Raw genomic sequence first — 17,671 nt, 5'->3', positions numbered from 1 at the left:
TATAAGTTAGCACATATATGTATTAGATATATTGATAATTATAGTTGTAAATTTGTAAGCTAGCACATATATATATATATATATATATATATATATTCTGAACACAATGTTTGAATCTTATAACAGAGAAAGGAAGTCAGAAAAGAATAGATTTTATTTATTCTTACATATATGGGGAGACTTATATGGTTCTATATATCGAAAAATATATAAAAATTTATAAAGTTGAATACATGGTACATATATCATGCCATATAACGATCAATTATATATGTATTCTTATTTGTTTCCATATATAAATAACATTTATTTTTGAATATATTAAAATTATAAGTTTTCAAATATATAAATAGTATATTGAAGTTATACGGAAATATATGAAATCATATAAGAGAAAACATGTATAGAAATATAATAAAATCGGCCAAAATCTATATATAGTTCTATATAAGATTTCATGTATTGTCACATATATATTTATATCTGTAACATATATTTTTTAATATATATTTACCATATATGATATTTTCATGCGGAACAAGTCTACTTTTATTAAATCCTTAACACAATCCGGGTATGGTAGCTCGTGTATATGGATTCCATTATTCTTCGCTAGTACATGTCTTTGTAAAACGCTAATCAATGAGAGGATGTTTAAGTCTAAGTCTCAGTCTCAGTCATGCGTATGTAAAGCTTCGCAAAACAACATAAATTTTACTAGCGGGATATTCTGCGATAATTATAAATTAAGAGTTAAGAGAAACAAAGTAGCGTACGCTTTTATTATACAGACTAATTACTAGATACTAAGCCGACTTTGTTTTATGTTAATAACGTGGATGGAAAAAAAATTCGTTCATATTCTCACAGGTAAATTGACTAGTACAGAAGTTTGCTGAGAAAAATAATAAAAATATTATTTTGATTTGTACATAAACTACTAATTAAAATACTTTAATTACAATTATTTTCTCGAAATTTTTTGCTGAAAAATTTTTGGAGTGAACGGGAAGCGGATTTATTTTTATTACAATCCACTTCGAAGTGCAATTAACTCCAGAAAGGAGCAGATGGGATTAAAATTTAATTCATGTCACTCCAATCACTCCCGGAGAAAAAGAGTTTCGTCCTCATAACAAACAGACGTGATAACGAACAATTTCTCTGTAGTGAAAAATATGATAACCTTACGGTAACAAATGGTATTGCTATGATGACAAATAAAATTGTGAAGTAATTGAGTAGTCGATTGGTTAGCAGGCCACTAATTCCGGCGATTTAGTCGTAAGAAACAAGATCGTAAAAATTAAGTTATAGGGCGATAACTGATCAGGTGTGTTAAATACGACCCCCTGCACTACAAAAATTATGATAGCAAGTAAGGGAAGCCATGGAGTCTTACCAGGAGAGCTATTGGCCTCGAAAATGGGCAAAAATGCCGATTTTGGAAATTTAATCGTAGAAAAAAATATCAAATTATAAAGTTATAGGGCGACATCTACTCAGTCGCGTTCAGGACGACCCCCTGCACAAGAAAAATGATAACAGTAATTAAGGAAAGCCATTAAGCCTTAGCAAGAGAGCTATTAGCCTCGAAAATGGGCTAAAACAGCCGAAAATGCGGATTCTATCCGTTTTTTTATCATGGTCTGGGTTCGATTCCCAGTTCGGGCTATCTATATTTTTCTCAATTTATCTATAAATTGTCTTATTGAGAAAGTTTGCATGTTTAGGTTTACACTATATTTAAAAAATTGGTGTATTACCGTACGATGGACGGTGTAGCTCAATAAGTTATAGATCAAAATGAACGGAATATAGTATAGTGCCGGATAGCTCAACTGGTAGAGCACCCGGCGCAATACCGACATGGTCTGGGTTCGATTCCCAGTTCGGGCTATCTAAATGTTTCTCAATTTATCTATAAATTGTCTTATGGAGAAGGTTTGCATGTTTAGGTTTTCACTATATAGTGGATTTATATAGTGGAAACCTAAAGGGAAATCGAACTCCAGAAAGGAGTTTCTTTTAACATTAAAACTCCGGATCAAAATTAAATCCACATCACTCCAAAATCACTCATGTGGAAAAACAAACTCCCAATTAACTCCGTATACAGAGGGAATTTTTTTTTTAAATCCGGAACTCCAAGTGACAGAGTGAATTTGAATTGAAATGAAATCCATATTCACTAATATTTTTTTAATTTTTGTCATCCATAAGCTTAAAAATTACACTATAAAAAATCGGGAGTGATTACGGAGTTTATTTTAATCAAACTTCACTTTTTAAAAAAATTACTTCGAATACAGAGTTTGTTTTTCCCCAGCGATCTTTATTTTATTTAAATCTGCATTCACTTCGATTCAGAGTTTTAGTATTAAAATAAACTCCAAATTTCACTCCGAGAGAATTAAATAAATAAACAGTCATCGGCTCCCGATTTACTCCACTAATTTTTTACAGTATTACTAAATTATAAAAATCCAGCATAAAAAATATAAATAACGACAGTAAAAAATATATTTTTCCGCGAATTATGAATGAGTTACATATCTATATATACACATATTAATAATATATCAGTCTACATTAATCCATAATCCATCTTTACGACACTCCTAGTGTCGTGTAGTTTAACGTATTGTGTATGGTAGTGTCTCGTGAGCGTAAAACGATGACGTCAACGATGAACATACGTTCAGGTCGAATTGTCGATGATGAAGCACTAAAAGTAAAAAAAACTCGACAGTTATTTCTTGTCTCAGAACAAAATAACGAAACTGCACAGCATTAAGACCGGGTAAAATGGTAATATTTTATTTTAAAATGCCATGTATTGTTGAGTCATAAAAACTACTGGACCAGTGACGTCATCGCCGTCATTGTTAGTTCGCCAACGCTTTGCAGCCTATACTAGTAACTAGTGTAGTTGATAATCATGTTGATGCTGTTTCTATCCAACTGATGTTGCTCTGGTGACGTTGATGTTGATGCTGATCATTATCATAATTATTATAATTATTATTATTATTATCATTATGACGAGGTGTACGAACGCGTTGGTGATGGCTCAGCAAGGCGACGAGTCCGATGTAGAAGGAGTTGTTGCCTTCTCTCACTCTATAACTCGCGGACACGAAGCTCATCGAGCCACGCAACCGGCTGCCGTAAACGCTCGAGTAGGAGGAAGGAGTTTTGCTGTGGAATCTCAGCGGTGGCACATCGGGCCCCGCCAAGTAGTGGCCCATCAGTTCTTCCAGGTCTCTTGTCGCGACTTAGTCACTCAACATTTTATTTTACTGTCAATACTTTCAAATGTGATTTTAAATAATTTAACTCTATAGATTACGTATTTTTTTTTAAATTTAATTTTTTCACCTGACGTACAAGTATGAGATTATTGTGATCAGCGAACGCTGATGATAATTTTGACACCGCAGACGTAATCGCGGGTGATTACACTAAAGAATGCCGCTTGACAGTGACCTACTTGCCGGTTCCGGTTCTTACTATGGACCGCATACTCAAAACACCTGTAACATATATCATTAAATCAGTGATACTAATATAATATATCCAAGTGTTTTAGTGATTATTGTAATTAATTAATTAACAATTTATTGCTGTGAATTATAAAATATATAAATATATAAATGTATTGTAATTTATCAACTCAATGTAAAAACTCATCTGAAGTTACCAGACAATTGACAATTTTCAAATTTATTTTTTTAACAATTTAATTTTAAAAAATAAAAAAATGCACATGTAGAAAATTTCAAAAACTACAGGTGTAATTTTTTTATTTAAATTTACGGTTTTTAAAAAAATTCAAAAATTTGACGTTGAATAATTTCATTATCATAAAAAACCGGGAGTTAATTCGGAGTAATTTGAATTTTATTTAAATTCGAATTGATTTCGTGAATCGGAGTTCAAGTTTTTGAAAAAATAACTCCATACTGAGTTTGTTTTTCTAAATCCCGGAGTTAATTTATTCCGGGAGAATTCAGAAAAAAAATCATGCGCTCTGCGATCGCTTGGAATTTAATCCGCGTTCGCACCGCAAATTTTTTACAGTATGCGGATTAATTATAAAGGATAAAAACATTTTTTAAAAACCAGTGACTTAGCTGTTTAAAATTAATTAAACATAATAATTAATAACTAATTGAAAAATTTAGTAAAGAGTTAATATAAAAAATGATCGGCTGTTTTTTTCGATCTCTTGTATATCGACAGGTTAATGGGGAATCCCCAGCCGTTATTTCCTGACAGCGGACGTTCTCTTCGGTCATGCGCGCGTCGAGAAACCGGCGCGCGTTCGTCTGGAACGCGGAAACCGGCGAAACCGGCCACCCGAGAACCAACAGCTTCCAAGCTTCCATTCTCGGTTGTATATCCGTTTATGTTTAGATAAGATACATTACTGTCCTACCATGATTGTTCAAGATTCATTACTCACATATATTACGTGCAATATCGCTTATTACTTAACTGTATTAATTATATACATTTGGAACAGTTAAATTTTTTTATCGCCGTCTTGAGGCCTACAGCAGTTTTATTTATTTATCATTTGCGTATGAAAAATTACGACATTTCGTTTTAATTCCAAGTAACGATGTCGCGACTTTATTCGCGGAACCTATTCTTCAATAAAAATTTACCGTTGATTTATCGCTATTGTTGATTTAATAAGTAATTTGTTTTAAATTATTACACTTGAGAACACTGAGTATCAATATGGTGATTAAATTTTTTTTATTATTATTTTAAATAAGAAAAGTATTTATTTATTTTTTTTTTTTGAAATTTTTGTATGATACTGAAGTTAGCCGACGTCCAATAATTTTTGGATTTTTTTTTAAACAATAGATTTAAAAAAAAAAAATATTTCAAAAAATTGCACCTATAGTTTTTGAAAATTTCTACATGTGCATAATTTTAGTTTTTTTTTTTTTTTTTAATTGATCTGTTGAAAAAAAAATCCGAAAATTGTGAAATGTCTGCTGACTTCTGGATCATCAATTTTTTGAATTATTTCAAAGTAAAAAAAAATTAATTATGCCTTATTTTATAAAAATGTCATATATGTTACCGTAATAATGTTTTTTTTTCTAAGTATAAAGAGTGTAATTATTATTAGATAGATAATTAATAAATGAAATGAATGAAAACATGATAAAATTACTGAGCTATGCGCCCGGGCGATGTCTTCATCGGCCGTTTCTTCTTAATCAAGTGGTCGGTGGGACTTTCGTCCGTTTGTAAAGCTCTAAGTATTCAACGATTTAAAGAAGAAATAGTGATTATAAAAATTATTTATTACTGTTCATTGGCTATAAATGATTTTTAATTTCGATGGTGGGTAAGGAACCTGATCCATCGCGAGCTGATAAAATCACTGAAGAATTCACACAGAAAAAGAATTTCTTGGCGGAAAAAATTTTCACTCACTTCAAGAAAACACTTGGGGCAAAAAAAAATTTTTTTGAGTCAAGAAATTTGTTGACTTCAATTCATACTGCAAAATATTTTTTGTACCAAGAATTCATTTTTTCTGTGCATAATTTTCTTCTCACTCTCTTATCAATGATCCTGAAGTTAGAAGACAATGAAAAATTTTTGGATTTTCCTTCAACAAATAAATTACAAAAAAAAAAAAAACTAAAAATATGCATGTGTAGAAAATAAAAAAAGCTACAGGTGCAATTTTTCAAAATATTTTTTTTTTAATAATTTATCGCTTCAAAAATTATTAAACGTCGGCTGACTTGAGTATCATAATAATTTATAGTCTTTTTTTATTTTTATTAAATAATTTTTTAATCCAATGGTCCAAAGTGACATCATCACACAGTCATCTCTCACGCAGTCATCACGTGTGTCGGATGATTAAGAAAAAAAGTGCAGGCTTCAACACACTCTGAGAAGACATTACAGTATCCAATTATATGCCGAGTAACAACCGTCAGTTCAGCTTTTTTGACCGCCTACACGTTTAAGCTACAGGTAAAAATAGTATTTTTATTTTTTTATTGATAGAGAATATTATTTAAAAATTTTTCTGGTTGTACTTTTGTTCTTATTAACATAAAGGATTTTTTAAAGCAAAACCCATACTCATATTCTGTAGAACCGGTAAGTAAAACTTGGAATGTCTTACCAAGTCCAAGACCGATACTTGTTTCGTAAACATAACGGAGTGAGTTTAGGAATTGATTATCACAAGAAAAGTGGCACGCTTCTGTCAATGTACAAAACAACTTATCTATTATATACATATATACATATATATAATATTTCTTTATCTAATAAATTATACATTTAAATTCCTATAATTTATTAACTAAAGTCTGTAATAAAATAATAAAATTTTCAAGTCATGTTTCGTTAATAAAAAAAAAATTTAATGCATTTTCCTGATGTTACTTTGAGGAAAAATTGCAACTAGAAAAATAACGCTATCAGTATCAGCAGACGTCTTGAAGAACGAGGTCAAGGTCCTTGGTAGTAGAGTTCGTTTCCACTACTGGTGCAGTTACTGGCTCAGCGAAAATATCTTTTGAATAATTGCAGTGTTGATTAAAGAGGATGCAGATGATTCAATCCAGTGGAAGAAGAAGAAGAAAAAAAATAAAGTAAATGAAAGGTGAAACGATAAAAATTAGTGAGTCATTAAATTCCAGCATTCCAATACTTCCTGTAGTAACTGAAAAGATCCACATTCTTGATCCAGCTATCGGTGAGTCATTCAGTCTGGAGTTAAGGGTAATAAATATCAATTCTATTTTTTTTTTTTTTTTAACGTTATTACAGAATTTATACTGACTGGTGTATCAGTAAATAAATACTAGGGGTGTGCGAATTGAATAATTCGAATGATTCGTAACTTTTCGAATTATCTGAAAGTTTTTGAATTATTTGTAACTTCAAATTACGCGATTCAAATGAAGAAAATTCTGATCAGCTTTCAAAAATTCAATTTTGGTTTGATGGAGGGCTTAGTTTTTAAAGTAACCAATAATAATTTTTTTGTAGATTCGTGTCTGAGCTCTAATTACAGCTGACATAAATTTGAATTATTGGAAAAACGATTAAAATTTTAAGACGTTCAAAACAAAATTTTGTAATTATTCGTCCACTTTAGAATCATCCGAAAGTTTTTGAATTATTTGTAACTTCAAATTACTCGATTCAAATAGAGAAAATTCTTATCAGCTTTCAAATATTCACTTTTGGTTTAATGGAGCGCTTAGTTTTCGAAGTCATCAGTAATTATTTTTTTGTATATTCGTGTCCGAGCTCTAATTACCCCTGACATAAATTTGAATTCTTGGAAAAACGATTAAAATTCTAAGACGTTCAAAATAAAATTTTGTAATTATTCGTAACTTTTCGAATTATTCGTCAACTTAAAAATCTGCGAAAATTTTTGAATTATTTGTAGCATTTCAAATTACTCGATTCAAATCTATAAATTCTAGTCAGCTTTCAAAAATTCGATTTTGGTTTAATAGAGCGCTTAGTTTCTTAAGAAACCAAAAATAATTTTTTTTTTAGCTCTTATTACCTCAGACGGAAATTTGAATTATTGGAAAAATTATGAAAAGTTTGAGTCGTTCAAAAGAAAATTTTTGAATTAGTCGTAAATTTTCGAATAATTCGGAAAGTTTTGATTTATTCAAAATATTACGAGTAATTCGAATCTCTACTAAATTCACACCTCTAATAAATATCTACTAAATCTGACAATTTGTTTGGATTTATGAAAAAAAATTTAGAAATTTATCAAACAACGGACACACCACTGGTACTTTCACATAAAATTAAAGAGTAATATGTTAATTTATTTTTTAATAAAAATAAAGACTATATATATAGTTAATGTACAAAAAAACATTGAGTCTTGTTTTTTTTTTATTTAGTATTTTTAAATGTATACTTAGATGAATATCATATTTCATTAAATTTAAATGTAAAAATTTATGAGTAGTATTTAAAATTAAAATTCGGTAATTATCATTTTTATGATCATTTAAGTTGTGATTACAAATACTTATAAAACTTTTAAAAGTTCAAAACATATAATTTATTTAGATTATAGATTTAAGAGACAGTCAATATGCCGTTTCAGGTAAACAGACAAAAAACAAAGCAGTAACTCATCAAAGGCGAGTTAAGATTTTTTTAACGTCACTACATATTTAAATTAATTTAAAATATTAATTTTTCAAGCATTATTAGTATTACAAATATTCAAAACTTCAAGTAGGCTCAAAAAAAAATTTACCAACAAATTTTTCCTGTCATTTCGCATCCAAATACAAGTGATAGGAAATTTTTTCCCACTTGCAGTTTACTTACAATCTCAATTCCAAATATTTGTACATTTGATATTGTCCAGGAAATTGTTTTACCAAAAATATACCGCAAAATTTCTGACGTCAATTTCCATGCAATCGTCAGTCAATTTCTCGTGATCTGATTAAACATAAAATGACGGAAATTTTGCATCGCTAGCTCTGATGCATGCAGAGTAATTTATTAATTAGTAAATTTGAACCTAGGGAGGAAAGTAGGATATTCTAAGCCACGTAATTGCAATCCCAAGCCATTTTTTCACCCGACCTGCACCTGAAAGTTTAAATTTTTGCCTCTGTTTGTGGAAAAAATGACGCATGCGCTAATTTTTATCATTTATCTCATTGAAAAAAAAGGACGACATTCTTCCCTTTAAAAAAAGGCAGGAATTTAAACTTTCAGCGCAGGTATGATGAAAAAACACTCGATTTATTTTAGAGATCAATCTCTAATTTATTTTATAAATAAGCGAAATAAAGAAACAAAATTTAATGTATAATAATTTTATTTACACAATATTTTAAATAGTTACATAATAAACCGCAATAATAAATATATTTACATTCCCATTTAATTATAAGTTTTTAAATTTAATTATCTACCACATATTCAATGGAAGCTGTCCTTCAGGTGCTGGTATGCTATTTGTTGCCAAAGTATTTCTTAGAAAAGCTTCTAGACGACTTATGGGACCACCAATGACACCACTTTGTTGGAGAAGTGGATAGTACTGATCATTAAGAGTTCTTAGAAGCTTTAAAAATTGCGTCGGGTATGCATTAAACATCGCGTTTCCACAAACTTGAAGTATGTCGTAAATTAACGTTGCTATGGCATCAACATGTTTTGGTTTTGGCGCTAAAAAAGTAATGTAAATTTAAATAAATAAATTATATTAAAATACTAGCAGACCCTAGAGACGTCTTTCTGTCAGAAGCTATTGGACTGTCCCAGTCCCACAAACTTATACTTTTCTGGTCAAGCTCTAGTGATGGCGTCGCTTATAAACTTTACATGACATTTTTAATTTTTAGTAATGGTCACCAGAACAGATAAGTTAGTGATACTAAACAGTCACAAATGTGTAATTTAAACAAAAAAAAATTTTTTTAATGTTAGAGGACAAAAAAACTGCATTAAATGCATTTTTGAACGTCAAAATCGGTTAATTATTTCCAAAGATACTGCTGATATAAAATAAAAAAATCAACAATTTACTTCATTATTTTTTTGTCATTGTTTATTACTTGAATTTTCACAATGGAAGCTGCGGGATTACTATTTTTGAGCTTGAAGAGCTCAAAAATGTATTGACAATAGTATTTTTGAGCTCAAACTAGCGGGAAGTTTCAGGGCTAGCCTGCAGAGTCGGCGGTTTTCAGAGTTTTTAATCGAATTGATCCAGACGTTCCCAAGTTTCGCGCTTAGGAACATATTTAGCCACTTATTTTTATTTGAATAGATAGAAAAGAGCTTACCTATATTCAAAGTGGCTGCAAGCCATCTCCATGCATTCTGAAGCCCGTGAGGATGTGGACAGTTGACACCACGTCTTAAATTTGTCACAATAATCGCAGAGTATAATCGCATGATTCCAGAAATCCGACACAGAAATTTGTCCTGTCTCTCGATCACACCATCAGTGTATTTATATCCTATAGACTTGTAGTAGTCCTCGTTACTTTGTCCCGGTAATTGAGATAAATATACAGGACAGATATAAGGACAAATCGTGCGAAAGTGAGCTAACAGCAGTGCCATCAAATCTGGAAAGTCACAGCACAGCGCCACAGTAACTGCTGCAACTCCGAACGCCATTTCCGGTTTACTGGAAACCAGAGTCTCCCCTTGATTCTAAAATAATTAAATTAAATTAAATTAATTAGTTCGGTTTCACAAATCAGTAAAAAAAAATGATTTTTTAAAATATTTACCACAATATTTTTGGCAAGTAAATTTTTACAGAACGCAACACTTTCTGGGTATTGATTTATATTGAGATTAGTGTTTCCTTGCAACAATAATCGAAGTTTATTGTATTTGTCCATCAAATCTGATCCACTGGCAGCGGATATCGTGTTGACTGGAATATTAATGGCTTTTTGGCACTCGAACCTGAATCTTTTTGTTTCAGGAGACAGTAAAAAGTTTTGATAGCACTCAGCATATCGATTTAAAAAAGTTGTCGCGTTTATCAGAATTTGAAGTGACTCCTGGTCCTCATAAAAATTTGATTCGCTTGGCGGAGTATCTGGCAATTGTTCAGTCAGAGTCTCTTGAGGCCCTGCTTGTTTTTGTTGCTCGGAAACCTGAGCCTGGGCCTGAGTGATTGCTTGAATGTTTGCAGCTTCAGCTTCTGCTTGAGCGTAAGCGTGAGCTTCCGCTTGTTTCACATCTTGCTCGCGTCTGGCTACTTCTTCATCATAGAGAGCGTCGATTCTGTTGATTTCAATTTTTGAAAGATTGAAAATTTCGTCTGCTTGCTGGACAATATTTTCGGCGTAAGTGACGTCAGCGGAATTCAATTCACCTCGTCGCGCTTTTTCATTGACGCTTTCGATCTGTTTGTGCAGCTCACGAAATTTAGCAACAAAGGGAGCGAGGGCTTGAGCGACTGCGGTGTGATCTTTCGAACCACTAGAAAGTACGCAGAGAGATTTTATTTTTTCTTTAAACATTTCATCCAGAGAAGTAATTAAAGCCTTTCTTTCAGACAATGCCTGATGCTGCTGAGCTTCGCGTTCAAATCTTTCTTTACGTTCCTGGAGTCTTTGAGCGTGAAGCTGCTGCGCATGTCTTCGCTTAATCTCATCCTGCTGTGCCAGTCTCTCCTCATCAGCTTCAAGTCTCGCCAATTCAGCGGCTCGCTCTTGTTCTTTTTTTGCTGTCAAAATTTCTCTGAGCAAAAGCATTTCCTCCCGAAATGCTTTTGATGCTCGTTCCATTTCTTCTTTTCTTTTCTCCACGGATTTTCTGACTTCTTCTTTGCGCTGGAGTTCATTTTCGACAAGAATTTTTTTTATTGAAAATCTTATTGATCCTCGGGATGATTCAGTAGCAGGCGATGATTCGTTCGATTTTGATTCATTGATTTTATTATTATTATTATTGGTATTATTGGAAACATTTTCAATGTTTTCTTTACATGATGATTCAATGACAGCATTGGGACCAATCGTCACGCTATTTATAGATCCAGAGACTTTTATTGCCTTTTTCAATGCCGATAATTTTACATTTTCAAAAGCGTTCGTTATATCTAGTATACTGTAGCTCTGTAAATAAATTTTATTCAAATTACGGTCTTTTTAATTAAATGGTAAATAAATTATGAAGCTGAGAGTAGCCGACATCTGATAATTTTTGTGTTTTTAATTACCGAGTTAATGATCATCAGAAAAAATGATACTGAAGTTAACCGACGTCTAATAGTTTTTGGATTTTTTTTAAACGATAAATTATTTTAAAAAATATTTTTAAAAATTGCACTTGTAGTTTGTTTAATTTTCTACATGTGCATATTTTTAGTTTTTTTTTTATAATTGATTTTTTAAAAGAGAAACGAAAATTATTAATTGTCTTCAAACTTCAGGATCATTCAAAAAAATTTTTAAAAAATATACATAAGAAAATTTTATAAAATTCTTCATATAAATTTTTTGAGTGACTCTCAATATCATGATAAATTTTGTTCAAATTACGGTCTCTTAATTAAATAGTAAATAAATTATGCAACTGAAAGTAACTGACATCTAACAATTTTAATGTTTTTAAATTACCAAGTTAGTGATCATCAAAAATTTGTCAAAAATTTCCACATGAAAATTTTTAGTGAGTGTGAATGTAGCAGACATGAGACATTATATGAATTTTAACAAAATAAATAAGTGAATTAAAAAAATGCATGTACGGATTTTTCATTGATCTAAATACGCGTTTTAAAATTTTTATTCTACTTACATTTTATTCATTTATTCAAAAATTTAAAAAATTCGTCAGTTGCATTCACACTCATAAATTTTTAAAAAACTTCCTTGTGAAAATTTCTAAAATTCTTTTACCTGTCAGTATTAATTTTGTTTATTGAAAATAAATAAATTTTTTTAATGACTTTCAGCAGCATCATAAATTTTATTCAAATTACCGCCTTTTTGAATAAATAGTAAATAAATTATGATGCTGGAAGTAACTGACATCTGAAAATTTTAATGAGGTTGAATGTAGCAGACATCAGATAAATTTTAAATTATTCATAAATAGACCAATTAATAAAATAAAATTTAAAAAATTTTGAAATTAATAAGTGTATTTTTTATAATCATTATTTTTTACTCTATTAGTTATAATTTGAAATCTGTCTGATGTCTTCTACATTCACACTCATAAAATTTTAGTGTTTTTAATTACCGAGTTAATGAGTGAATGTAAATGTAGCAGACATAAGACAATTTTCGAATTACATTTGAAAAAATTAAACAATTAAATTGATATGATAAAAAAAAAGCATGTACTGAGGTTAGAATTTTCTACAAGCCCATTTTTTAATTTTTTTATTTAAAAAACTTAAATTTTTCAAACTGTCTGATGTCCACCAACTTCACTGTAACAGTTGATGAGAAAAATTTTCTAAAATTCTTCACATAAATTTTTTAAAATTTTTACCTGAGTATTAATTTTGTTTATTAAAAATAAATAAATTTTTTCCATGATCGCTACTTTTAGCGCCATAATAAATTTTATTTAAATAAAAATTTTTTAAATAAATAATAAATTTTATGACATAACCTAAAAAATAAGTAATTAACAGTAAAAAAAAAAGTACTTACAGTATTGTCCAATGAATTATTAATACTCATTATTATTTTGTTGCAACAATAAATTTAAAAAAAAACTTTTATCACTAATTAAACTTTAATTAAAAATTAATAACAATCGTAAAATTGATCGTCTCAAAAGTAAATATTTTACTGAAAATGTAAACGTCTATAAAAATTTGTCTTATATTTGATTAACAAAATACAGTTACGTAATTTTCAAAATTATCAACAGAAAATTTATTTGTAAGTCGTAACAATTTTCTAATTAATAAATTTATCAGACTAATAAAGAAACGGAAGATTTTATTCAGAGAACAAAAATATGTGCGCTCTCTTGTCTAGTTTTTTTATTTTTTTTTTCTACAGAAATCTACAGTAGCAATTTAGTAAAAAGTTTTAACGCATGATGACACTGAGTGTAAATTTCGATATATCTGAAGTTATCTAAGAATCGATTTATAAATCAAACGATACGATATGGAAGCATCTCATAAAAGTGGCCGTGAGTTCATTTATTCTCACAATAATCAATCGACGCAAATATTTGCCGAGTTAAAAAAAACTTTTGGGATCAACATGTAAGCGTAAATATATTTAACTATCTAATGAATATATTTCATATATTTTATCAACTCATTTATATTAAATATTATTTTTTTAAATATTTATGTTTACATTCCGTGTAATCATTTTATCATAAACATTTTTGTTAATTATTAATATTTGGTAACAGAGATAATAATTACTGTCACTAGTAAAATTAATTACTTTTTTTTACCCAGTGTTAAATGTGTGATACATTAATTGCTATTTATATTTAGACACAGATGATCAATGTTGGAAGGATGGTACTGCCGGTCAATTGCAAACAACAATGCAGAAGTCGAGGATGACGAGGAAGACAGTCCTGAGGAAGAAGTTCCTAATTATAAAGATCAATACCGTAATTTAAAACGGAAACTTAAGTTTTTAATTTACGTAAGTTCACTGGCTTTTAATATTTATTTTTATGTATGACAGTAAAAGTTGGAGACAATTGAAAATTAAAAAAAAAAACAAACGTAATATTTACGTAATTTAAAGAGAATTTTTTTTAATTGGTAATTTTTCTGCGGTTAAAAAATTATCAGGCTTCAGTTTTAATTTTCACAGTAAAAAATATTGTGTCTGGGAAAAACGATCCGGAAGTTAGCAGACAGTTACAAATTGTCGGATTTTTTTTTCAACAAATAAATTACAGAAAAAAAAAACTAAAAATATGGACGTGTAGAAAATTTAATAAACTACAGGTGCAATTTTTCAAAATATTTTTTTTTAGTTAATCGTTTTTAAAAAAATTTAAAAACTGTCAGACGTCTGCTAACTTGAGTATCATCTGGGAAAAACGGTTTGTTAAATTTTTTGTGTTGATCATTTTGTGTTAAATCAACACAGTGCACTGTGTTACTTGAAAATTTTAAATCGATTTACTATTTAACACTAAAAGTGTTACTTGCTACAAAAATTGTAATTATCGACAATGGTTTTAGTTTTTGGTAATTTTTTTTTTTCAAGCTCGTGAAACTTTTATGGCAAACGTCTTTTAAATTATAAAAGAGATGAGGTCACACAAGAAGGATTTTAATTTGACAATAATTAAATTCACCACAAAGTTCAATAACTTTTTAGATGGAAATACTTGCTAAATCAATAACTTAAAAGTTAAATTTTTGAACACGTAATTTCAAACGAATTTTATTCTCCCATCTGGTCTGGCATCTGTACCGATGCATACAGAATCAGTTATTTTTTATTCAAAGTAAAGCAGTAGAGAATTTCATTACTTAAACCCATTTCTTTTGTATTAAAAAAAAATATATAAATAAATTGAAAGTTAAGTTCATAAATGAGACCAAGCTTTCATAGATTTATTTTTAATATTTTAATTACAAATTTGAAACTAATTTTTGTTTTCTACGCAGGAAAAAATATTGTGTATCTGGGAAAAACGGTTTGTTAAATTTTTTGTGCTGATTATTTTGTGTTAAATCAACACATTGCACTGTGTTACTTAAAAATTTTAAATCGATCTACTATTTAACACTTTAAAAGTGTTACTTGGTACACAAATTGTAATTATCAACATTTATTAAGAATTACTTTAAAATTAACACAAAATTTATGTTAAAAAGCCACTCGATAGTCGCGGAAGAATTATTAGAGAAATGAAAGTGAAATGGACATTTTATAAATGTCAATTTAACTTAAAAATTTTAATTATTAATATATTAAATTTACCATTTACTAAAACCTGGAATTTTTATCATACCAATAAAAAATATTTAGTTACAATTTCGAATTATTTAATGTAATGTTAAAATTATTTTTTCGCCAAATAAAAATGTGGTTTTGTTTTTTTAAAAGAAATTAATTGATTTAGTATTTGCAACTGGTATTAAATATCACGTGATTTTTTTAAAACCTTGACTCTAATAAAAATATTATTTACTATCAAAAAATAGTTGATTGTTAAATAATAATTGTCGTCACTGTTGATAATCTCTTCATAATATATTAATTATATTTACTGAATTTCCATGGTACAAAAATAAAATGTAAAAGTTAACATTTTTTTTGTCGCCACTGACATTTAAAAAGTGTTTAATTAACTTCTCGTATTACCCGAATTCCATCTTAAGATTTTAACACAAATTTCGTGTTTAAATTCCCCACAAATATCCGTTTCCAACACAGATCGCGTTGATTTTACCTATAATTTTTACTGTGTATAAAAAATTGTCAGATTACGAGCATAAATAAATGTACTACTCTATTTATTGCAGGAAAATGAATGTTTCCAAGAAGCCTTGAGATCAACCCAACGTAAATTATTAAAAGTAAATCGGGACAAGAGTTTCTTACTGGATCGTTTGCTTCAGTACGAAAAGGTCGACGCATCATTCAGTGAAAGTGATGAAACAGAATCGTCCGACGATGACGTGTCACGATTAGAAACCTCAAATAAGAAAAAGAAAGTAGAAGTAAATATAAATAATCACACTCCCCATGGTCCATCGCCAGTCAAACCTTCAAGTACAACTAAGAAGAAAAAATCAGCTCCCAAATCAGCTCCGAAAGCTCAGGCTATCCCGCCTATTCAGACCTCGAACAACGTAATATCAATGGTGTCAATGATTTCCGATGGACATATGACCCCCGAAGAGGTCGAGCGACATTTAGAGTCGCGTCAGACGTACCTGGAACTGGTGCCCGAAAAAGCGCCACCGACTGTCCCAACCGAAATGTTCAGTAACGACCCGTCTTTAGACAGTGAGTCTAATGAAATCGGTGAACTTGAAACCTCGCCGAGTAATATGGGGGAAGATTGTCTCAGTGCTGACATGATGGCTGAATAAACTCTTATTTTTTTTTTTTTTTATTATTTAAATTATAAATCAGTTAATAAATTAAAATGTTTTTCTTATTAATAGATAATGTACTTGCAAATAAATTAAAATTTTTCATATATAAATTCACTTGTTTTTTAAAGCTTTGATACTGACATATAACCACAATTGAAATTTTTTAAATCATCATCATTGGAATTTTTTTTAATATTGACAAGAAAAAAATTATCGAAAATTAAAATCATTTTTTTTTAAGGAATAAAAGCAATGGATGGGGAAGATGAAATAGCAGTCACGCTCGATTGGATAATTGACAAGGTGTCAAATGATTTAGAAAATAATAAAATTGAAGAAATAAGTCAGTGCGACTTAATTACAAGTAGCGATGACTCAAATGAAGAAAGATCTTGTCGTATTTGCTATGATTTAACGCTAGTACCCATCATCTATCCATGTCGGTGTAAGGTAATGAAAAAAAATTTGAAATACGGTTGACTCTGTGGGCCAACTCCAAAACTTCCCGCTGTTTTTCAGGGGATACGCTACCGGACCTCTTTCTTGCACTCAGAAAAATGAACGGAACTTTTTTTGTTGCACTCGTAGAGTAAATGAGAATTTTAAAACAATTTTTCTTGCAGACGAATTAGAATTTTCAAGGTGGCCACGAACCGGGAATTATCAGGGAATTCAATGCAACCGGGAAATATCATGGAAATGTCAGGGAATTTCAAAAAGTATCCGGGAATTAAATTGTAACAGTTCAAAATTTAAAAAATTTTCAATTATACACTAATTATAAAAATTAAGGGATGTTAAGAAAATTGAAAATTTTTAAGTGATTTTTAACAGGTTGTAACTCGAAGGAAAATCGTCAAACGACAAAAAAAAGGCAAATTGTAGCTTCAAGTGTCTAGTTTTCTGATTTGGTCTTAAAATTTTTTTATTATGTGCGGTTCCGGAGTAATCCTAAGAAAACTATCGAAAAAAAAAATTTACCAAATTTTTGCTTGTCAATAAATTTTTTTCGATAATTATGATTGATTTTTGATTGCTCCGAAACCGTGCATAATAAAAAAATTAAAATACCCAGATCAGAAA

General features: G+C 29.7%; 2 protein-coding genes and 1 long non-coding RNA gene across 3 annotated transcripts; 2 read left to right on the top strand and 1 right to left on the bottom strand.

The window, feature by feature from the left end:
• Positions 1–3,873: 3,873 nt before the first annotated feature.
• LOC130664956 (uncharacterized) lies at positions 3,874–7,818 on the top strand. Its single transcript, XR_008989491.1, has 3 exons — positions 3,874–4,752; positions 5,851–6,751; positions 6,826–7,818. It is a non-coding gene; the product is annotated as an uncharacterized LOC130664956 (long non-coding RNA).
• Positions 7,819–8,874: 1,056 nt separating this feature from the next.
• On the bottom strand, positions 8,875–13,436 carry LOC130664954 (mRNA export factor GLE1-like). Its single transcript, XM_057465160.1, has 4 exons — positions 13,197–13,436; positions 10,305–11,645; positions 9,849–10,224; positions 8,875–9,228 (listed from the first exon to the last, which is right to left on the bottom strand). Exons 1-4 carry the CDS (start codon positions 13,224–13,226, stop codon positions 8,969–8,971), a joined length of 2,007 nt encoding a protein of 668 aa, XP_057321143.1. The 5' UTR covers positions 13,227–13,436; the 3' UTR covers positions 8,875–8,968.
• A 148-nt stretch (positions 13,437–13,584) lies between these two features.
• Positions 13,585–16,689, top strand: LOC130664955 (INO80 complex subunit E). Its single transcript, XM_057465161.1, has 3 exons — positions 13,585–13,765; positions 14,009–14,165; positions 16,010–16,689. The coding sequence occupies exons 2-3, from the start codon at positions 14,022–14,024 to the stop codon at positions 16,580–16,582; spliced, it is 717 nt and encodes a 238-aa protein (XP_057321144.1). The 5' UTR covers positions 13,585–13,765; positions 14,009–14,021; the 3' UTR covers positions 16,583–16,689.
• The last annotated feature ends 982 nt before the right edge of the window (positions 16,690–17,671 follow it).

Source organism: Microplitis mediator, chromosome 3 (genome assembly GCF_029852145.1).
Source record: "Microplitis mediator isolate UGA2020A chromosome 3, iyMicMedi2.1, whole genome shotgun sequence".
Classification (NCBI taxonomy): Eukaryota; Metazoa; Arthropoda; class Insecta; order Hymenoptera; family Braconidae; genus Microplitis; species Microplitis mediator.
This window is presented reverse-complemented; position numbering and strand designations above follow the sequence as displayed.